Genomic DNA, 9332 nt, shown 5'->3' on the forward strand with positions numbered 1-9332 from the left:
GTTTGTCTCGTTTTTCACTGATCTATATTTAAGTACTACACAAAATCTTTAATAAAACCTGTAATATCCACTAAACCCGTGTGCATTATATTCTAATCTATCATGTCTTATTCATTTTCTCGCTGCTTTCTGACTCGCAGAAATAAAGGACAAAGGTAAACATCGTTATTCGCGTACCCATTCCTTATCCGCCTAGTCTGACCTCGTCACATCTATTCTGTTTCAGCTCCCGGACCGGACGTCAAACGTTCTACTGACTATGTTTCTCCGTTGTTTCGCATGGACTTGATGCCCAGGTCCAGAAATTCGGTCGCCGAAAAACTGATCGACTGCAGTAACATCGACGCCACGAGGTAAGTCAAGTGTTTTGTTTTCTTAAAAAACTGTGTTACTTTCTTACGAAAAACCTTCAATATACATCGTGTCCGCGGTGTCCGTTACAAACCGTTCACAAATAATATAATAGTTTAATGTCTGCTCGCTTCCTTATCGTCCAGTACAGTAAAGTCGATGTGCAATAAAACTCGTGGACAAAAAAACGTGATTGGTTGATCCTACTTATTTGGCAGACTTGACGTATTTGACTCAGTGCCATACTAATTATTTATAATTGTACTATTATAAACGAATTAATATCGTGCGTTGGCACTTACCGCCTATGCGTGTATACAAAATTGAATAATAAATTACTATAATACGTGACATTACCTATTATACAATATACATCAATTGTTTGACGTTCGTTTTATGAAGACCTAGTACGCGACGTGACGTTATCGACACGAGCAATAAATTCGCAGAATTATTGTCGAGTGACGATGACTGATTGACACTGTGTGGGGTAATTATGGCGATGATGTTTTATGGTAATACGATTTTTTAGTCAAATCCCAATGTGTATGGCGGTCGAGTTAAAATAAATGCAGGTATAATGAATGTGACGGAATTATGTATGCGTAAAATACACAAAGGAATATGTAAAGTGGTGTGTAAACGACGACGCTTCATCCGTAGTCGTAGGTATATAATATACAAACAACATGCATATTATTACAAATAACTACGTTCGAGTGTTTAACGACGATCCTGTATGCACCCATTGGCTTCGGAATAATCCTCAGACCGTGTATAACCGGTAACCGCCGTGATATACTTAACGCAACCCAGCTCTGGTAGATAATCCCAACAGAATTCAACGAAACGTCGTCGTAATATAATAATATATTCTATACGTCCCACATAATACCAGTCACAAGTCGAAAAACGTGCGCTTTTAAATCCGATATTAAATCACATTCAAAAGTGTTTTGGTAGAATATTTTTGTGCCTGCCGGATTGGGGACATAACGGTGTGCGTGCATTGAACCAAACGAAAATGTAATAAACGTCACGATGTCGATCGACTTAAGTGACTCGGAGCTTAGGGTTCCCCTAATACAAGGAATCGAAATTCTGTAATACGTTTATTATTATTTGAGGAACCCAGAGTTAACTATAAAATAGTACGTATGCAGTTAAATTACTTTCGATTTCGTTATATTATTACTTTTTGGTAACTGTTAATTATTTATTGCACGTTGATCTATACAATAATATGTTTAGTATGAAGTTTTATCATCGTATTTATCGAACTATGTGTGTACTATGCCTTATCTATATTACCGTATGCACACTCCTCACGTAATAAGTATACTGTTTATTTTTTTTATCACTATTATTCTGAATTGTAACGAACGAGTGGCACTTTCTTTAAGCATATACCATGCACACGTATATTTGTCTGATCAGTACGTGCGGTGCAATCATCTTGAATATATCGTCGCTTTATTCTTATCCGGTCTCGATTTATTTTTATGCGTATAATACCTAATAAAACAAAAATATGTAAATTGTAATCTTCGGTCAACGGTGATGGCCAAACTCGGTTAAATTACTCCCATTGGACGATGTCGTCGCGTTAAAATGAAATCGAACATTTTTAAGTACGTGTACTTATTTTTAGAGATCAAATTTAAATATAATTCGTGTTCTTTACTATAGTTTTATAATTTATGTTACGTGTAGTTTAGGTACAAGTTTTTAATGTGCGACTATATAACACAAACTCATAAAAAAACTAAACATTCAGTCCTCAAATTTTATCACTCGCATTTTTAATTTTCCCGTAAGTACATTAAACTCGTACTGTACGCTTTAAATAGGGTGATCATTATAATATCCCGTTCGAATAATTATCATACATTATTATTATCGACTTCATTATACCCGCACCGCGAATGGCTGATATTTTTATAACGGTGACAATACATAATAATTTTATGTAGGTATTAATTATGCATTAATACAGTTCACGTTTACGAATACAACTACATAAATTTGTTATAGCAACAACTGATGACTTTATTTTACACGACGGTCAAATTTAACTATTAAAACATTCATCCGTCCCATCCGTCTTATAACCTTTAATAAATTCCGTATGTCTATTGGAGTTGTCCTTCTAAACTTGTACAACTTATTCGTGTTTTTAAAATATGATTTTAGAAAATTATTTCTATTATATACTATGAAAAGTTAATATTATTTAGTTATTACATGATACCTAACTAGGATATTTTGGTTAACATAAAGAAAAAATTAAATAGATTATTTATTTTGATTTTTTACGATTTGTTCCCAGCAGCACAAACACCTCCACAAACAGCACCTCCTCATCTACCACCGCCGCCGGACTGTCGGCAAACTCATCCTACTACACTACGTCCGAACCAAAGGCGAAACTCCTGAACCTGCAGCACTACAGCCGGCAGATACAATCGCCGTCCGAATGCAATGGAATCGGAAACTTGCAAAAGAAAAAGGTAAATAAAAAATGTCAAAATAATATTTATGATCTTATTATATGATAAACGATGTTTAAGACGTGTATATTATATAACATTTAAGTGATAATTACGCAACAGTATACTTATTTTTATAAAAAAGTACATCCACTTCCAGCTAATAAGAAAAATTGTTTTTTTTTTCAGGCGGACCTAGTGTCTCGACTAGACAGAAAGCTTAAGGTACTCCGAGATGAACAAATCGCGCTGGCTGAAGAGACAACACTGAACGAGGCTCTAGGCGTGTCGGTGGCCGATCGGGTTAAGTCTGTGGCCAAGCCTCAGGAAGCCAATAAGTTCAAAACTCACGTACAGGAAGTGGGCCACATTACCAGCCTGCTGTTGAGCCTGAGCGGACGTTTGGCCCGAGCGGAAAATGCACTGCTCGACTTGGACGCAGATCATCCGGAAAAGGTAAAATATAATAATAACAATCGTTAGTATAAGACTGTATATAAGTTAAATATGTAAAATTGTGACCGACGGTGTTCTTTTTTTAAATAGTTCAAAGTTTAATATATTTATATTTTTTTCACGTGACTCGTATTGTGCTTGGTTACACAATAGTTCATTTGAACGAATCAATATCAGGTTAACGTATGGTCACCCAACACGGTATAGTGGCATGCGATTGGCCCATTAAATTTTAACTAACCCTTGCATTAATCATGTTTTGTTCGACCTGGCATAAACTATATGTATTATAATAATATATTAGTGTATACCGTGTATCGTAAATATTTCTACAAAATCAATATTGAACAAAAAAAATAAATCCATCAGTTTTTCTTTATTTTGTTTTAATTACAATTTGGCCATATAACGCATACCCCCTCCAACTTAGTAGTTAGTGAACTCTTATCTGAGTGTGTGCTCGGTTATGAATACACTGTAATTTAATCGATACTTATTGTTTATCTAAGCTTATTTTTTCCATCGTCGGTCATCCATCGGTTAATTTTTATTTTTTATAAAATAAATATAATATAATATAATATGTTATTTTTTCTATATGGTTAATTATAATATATTGGGCCTGCGTGTGCTCTTGGAATAAACGGTCTATATGATTAGTGTCGTTGGTTTATCCATATTGTGCAAATAACAAGTCAATCGACTTATTATAATATAAATTATGATACAATAATAATAAATTTAACATTTTTCCATTTGTAGAAAGCGCTGGAGGAGAAAAAGTGCAAGTTGACCGATCAACTAGAAGAGGCCAAGGAGCTTAAGGAAAATATCGACAGGCGCGGTGACTTTGTGTCGACCATACTGAGCCGGTATCTGACGGCCGACGAGTACTCAGACTATGATCATTTCATCGCGATGAAAGCCAAGCTGCTAATCGACGCACGAGAGATTGCGGACAAAATACAGCTGGGCGAGGAGCAGTTGCGCGCGCTCAAGGAAACCCTCGAAGACTAAAATTAAATATATTAAACGTTAACGCGTTCAAAATAGATGTTACATAATAATATAATATAAATATATGTTTATGTGATAGGTGCAGTTATATATATATATAAAAAAAAAAAATATTTTAAAATAAAATAAATTACAATAGGATGACAAAAATCATAAAATATAATATATTATATTATATAGTAAAACAAAACCGCATTTGAGCGTGTGTGCATGCGGTTTAGGGAAAACTTTGTAGAAAATAACATTTTGACTGAAACACAGAAACGATTTAAACGGGGTTAGCCCGTCAGATCTCTACAATCAGAACGCCTCACGTCTTATCACTTCTCTCCTCCTCTCCCAACCAATCGCTCGTACGTCGAAGTCGCATCGGCTCCATATACGTGAGTGTTTGTGTATGTGTGTTTTATACTTATTTACTCTCGAACAACGTGTGTGTGTTTTTTAATATTTCTGTGTAAATAATATTATATCTACTCGAAATCGTATAGGTCGAGATGAGCATAATTTAGTCATATAGTATTTTATTGTTTAACCATCCGAAACGGTCTTCTCTAGTCGACGAGACCCGTCGCTCGCCCGTCCCATTGGCGATGTCCCGTCAAAACATAATAATAATAATAATAATATTAAATATTGTAACACGATATTGTGCTGTAATAATATTGTGTTCATTTGCTACGGCGTGCGATAAGGATTTATTTTTTTATTTATAAAAGATGAACGGTAATATTATTATTAAATCGGATAATCAAACTGCTATTCGGACCCGCTGTCCACACACACGAACGCACCGTCCCCATCACACCATTCGCCACTCCGATTCCGAATCGCAAAAGTCGCGGGTGTCGAATGTAACGGAATAAATAGGTACAAACGAATAAAACCGAAATAATATCTATCATATTAATATAACGATGTGTAATAACTGTATTATTTAATATTATTGTATGTGTGTGTGTGCGCGCGCGTGCGCCCCTTGTACCTCTGTGCAGAGATGAATTTATAATAATAATATATCGTAGTTTAATATTATATTATTATTAATTTTAAAAGTCTTAATTTATCCTTGTTATGCATTTACTGTAAATATTTTTAGTGAAATGTATTGTTAAATCTAACATAATATTGTGTTGTATTATAAACATTAGAAACAGTGTATGTGAGTGTTGTACAGATTTTAATGAAGCAAATATATTAATATAGTGAACCGTCTTGGTGCTATAATAAAAAAAAAATGACTTTTACGATTTGTTTTATTTTTTACGCCCCAGTGTTATTCTTTACGATACCACCTACTACTTTTTTCCTCTTTCTCGTGAAGACGCACTGTGCGTAAATAAACAAATAATTCCAGTAATAAATTACGAGTCGCGGGAGCCTTACCGTACTTTAAAGAGTATAACTGCTATAAGACTGTATGCGTGACGTATACAGTTTAGATTCCGTAAACAAATTTTATGATGGTCGTCATAGTTAAATATAATATATTAAATGTGTATCAATCTAACTATATTTTTCAAAAGGATGCCGATTACTCCCGAAGCAAACAATATTTAAAGAATCGCGCTTTTTTTTAAAAAATAATCAACAGAGTATATAATATGTAATAGTCTTAAAGCATGTGTACTAAATAAATTTTATTCAAACCATTTCTTAATGTGGGCCGTTTTAAATTTAAAAAAAAAATGGCACAACTTTGTTTTACCTAACTCATTATAAATATTATGTATACTAGGTTTTTTTTACTTTTAAAAAATCAATCATATTTTAAGGGCTCAGGGAAATTTTCCTTTATGCCTTAAATCCTTGAGTTTTTCAGTACAAAAGGTTATCAAAATTCGAAAACAATTTAAATGAATTAAAATACCAAGATATTATACTGTACCTAATTATTAAAGCAAAATAGTCAAAAATAATATTTGGGTTGCCATGATTGCATTTTAAAATTCTTAAAATTGTCGACGCTAGGTAATGCCGTGTTCAAAATTATTGGAACAATTCTTGTTGCGATGTATATCTTATGCGTCTAATTGTATCATCGTGTTGAGAAATTCAAAAGAATTATGTTAGAAAATATTATAAGTAACATGTTGATTATTGAATATTTAGATCGCAATGCGGCCATGATGACAGTTTGATTTTTATTGCACATATTACCTATATATTACTATACTATTACTTACTACAGTTATTTTATATTATATTATGTTTCATTTGAGTATCAGTTTTCGTATCACATAAACCAAACACGATGTCAGGTCACGAGATCGTATGAGCGCGATTAGAACGCTATACTTATATGAGATGGCCTAATGGGTAAGTTTGTCCCTGGTTGTGAGTGGGTGGAGGACTGGAATTATATCTCGAGGTCGCTTCGCAAACACGCAATGGCTTCTCCTTTCTTATGCATCGTTCAAAGCTTTATTTTTAAATACTCGCTACAAATATACATTACATTACCTAGTCGTTATTCGATTCCACAGAATTATTTTGTTCCGATTTTCTAATCCTCATTTAACCTATATAATAATGTATACATACATTATACATTTGAATATTTGATATACACAATGCACATACGTATAGAGTATAACTAATATTAATACTATTAACCGTTATATTACAGAGTTTGCACAGAAAACCGAAATGTAGTCCTAAAAAACCAGGTCTGTTTAAAAACTTTAAAAAACTACTGTCCACCAGTATTACAATCCCGGGCTACTGCTTAAACAATTAATATAATAATATACAGTCATGATATGTATGCTAAACAGCAAATATTTATTGTTCATTGTGAAAAATTGTGTAGGTATGTGTACCTTATATATTATAAATTAATTACATTTTCATATTTTGACTCAATTGTTTCTAACTTTCTAGGAGAATAAATACATAAAAATACCACTAGAATGACTCAAATACAAAGCATTGGTTGGCTTTTGACTGTCTAATCGTAACTAATAAAATATAAATAAATAGTGAACTTTAAAATATTATTCTAGTCTAGATTCTGAGCGAAGCGATGAGTGTGTTGATTTCACTATATACAATGTAAGTTTTTTTCATTGTGTCTGTCAATGAATTAACGTATTGTCATCGCCTTTAAACTTTTGGCGATTGGTATTGTAAAAATGCTACAATTTTCAACATTGGAATTAAATTAGGTAATTATAGTTGTTATTTTAGTAATTCAAAAGTAAAAAAGTACTTTTATTAATTAGGAAAAACAAAAAAAAATTAAGGACATTTGAGATTTTTATGCTGAATCAGTTTTCGACAAAAATGTATTACTTTATTTTGTAAAATTTTTAAAACGAATAACTGTAGTGTAGAAACTCAAAATGTTCAACAAGTGTTTATCTTATTATTCTCTATACATGATTTAATTTAATCCAAATATTATTTATTGTTATGGTGGTATTTATAGACAATCGAATTTTAATTTTTTATTGTCTGTACAAAATATTTACTCTAACAAAAACCTTGAAAACTTAATGCGTAGTATCTCATACATTGATATTAAATATTTAAATATTATGAACAATTTTAATTGTGAGTTACGAGCATTTTAAAGTTTTAATACTTTAAATAACTATAACTCACTTAAAAATTAAAATATCAATAAAAGTCTTCTAGATGTTCTAGGTAATATACCTTTAAGTTTCACATAATAGGTAAATTTAATCTAATTTTAAAGTTAACAGCATAAAATTGATTCCGGTAAACGAAATTTTACTATGTTGTATTATATTGTAGGTAAAACGGAGACAACATATTATGTGGGTGTGACGTCCCCTTAAATTAATAATAGTTAAATGAAAAAACCTTTCAGGATGGGACTATGGTTACAGCTGAAAAATAATTTTAAATGATCAAAACAATAATTTAAATTCAGCTCGAATGTTATACCATTTATATTTATTATTTAAACGGCCTGTACATTTTTTTGTGTTATTTGTTTTTAGTTTGGTGTTTAAACATGGAATTTGCACATTTCATCTCTGTATAATGTATATATTTGCGTTGATAAATGGTAATCATGGGTTACCTACCGTCAACCTGTTTACATTTAAATGTTAAGTGTAGGTAAATACTTGGCTTTGGATAATTTCTGTGTAGTCCAGTCTCCAGTGTTGTACAATTCTAAATTAAATAGTATTGAATCTAGTAACAAGATTTTTTTTTAGACCCACCCACTCATGTATATATAATTATATAAAATTATTGCAATCAACGGTCTGCATTTTTCCTTCAAGTATACATATATAAACATATATATTATATATGTGTGTTTATGTGTATACATAATATTACATGTATATAAAATGTGTCAGTGTCGTGCGCAATATTTTTTAAAGCGACTAGGGATATGAGTATTTGACTATTCTCAAAGTGAGTTGTAAGAAAAAAAAATTTAGCATTTAGTATTTACCTGCGAGCGCTAGTTAAATAGTTAATGATAGTTACAACTTATAAATTATGATAAAATAACCACTGATCGTGCGTGTACCTAAGGGGAATTCGTATATCATGTACCTATATATTATGTTATTACATATTTGCAAGACTAGGCAGTAGTCATTAACGAATTAAAAAATTAAGTTAAGTTACTTAACGAGTTACTTTTATTTTCATAAGTAACTTTTAACTTAGAGTTTCTTATTTTTTAAGTAACTCCCAACTTAGCGAGTTAATTTATATAATTAATACGACTATATACATTTTTTTTAACTCCATTATATTATGTTATTGGTTAAACTTTAATAAAAAGGTATTTCAATGCCAATTTTATATATGAAAAAATAAAAATAACTTATTTTTAACTAAATTAAGTTACTTTTTTTTTAAACTAACTTTTAACTTATAACTTTAAATTTAACTCACATTTTTCTATATTAACTTAACTTGACGATTTAAAATAATTATAGTTAATTTACCCTTCAGTCTTATTTATTCGTATAACTCTTCCAGCTTTGATGGTCCTAAATATAATGCTTTCGGGATTGTGTAAAATAT

General features: G+C 31.4%; 1 protein-coding gene across 7 annotated transcripts in view; it reads left to right on the forward strand.

Annotated features, from left to right (window-relative positions):
- LOC114124360 (protein Shroom) overlaps nt 1-5368 on the forward strand; it is a 165957-nt gene extending 160589 nt beyond the window's left edge. For 4 of the 7 annotated variants that reach the window (XM_050201363.1, XM_050201365.1, XM_050201368.1 and 1 more), the window contains 5 exons: nt 141-155; nt 227-353; nt 2681-2861; nt 3030-3296; nt 4059-5368. In XM_050201363.1, coding sequence (XP_050057320.1) covers nt 141-155; nt 227-353; nt 2681-2861; nt 3030-3296; nt 4059-4313 — 845 coding nt within the window. In that variant the 3' untranslated portion in view covers nt 4314-5368. The remainder of the gene's footprint in view (nt 1-140; nt 156-226; nt 354-2680; nt 2862-3029; nt 3297-4058) is intronic. The other 3 variants (XM_050201364.1, XM_050201366.1, XM_050201367.1) reach the window with 3 other exon arrangements.
- The last annotated feature ends 3964 nt before the right edge of the window (nt 5369-9332 follow it).

This window comes from Aphis gossypii, chromosome 2, assembly GCF_020184175.1.
Source record: "Aphis gossypii isolate Hap1 chromosome 2, ASM2018417v2, whole genome shotgun sequence".
Lineage (NCBI taxonomy): Eukaryota > Metazoa > Arthropoda > Insecta > Hemiptera > Aphididae > Aphis > Aphis gossypii.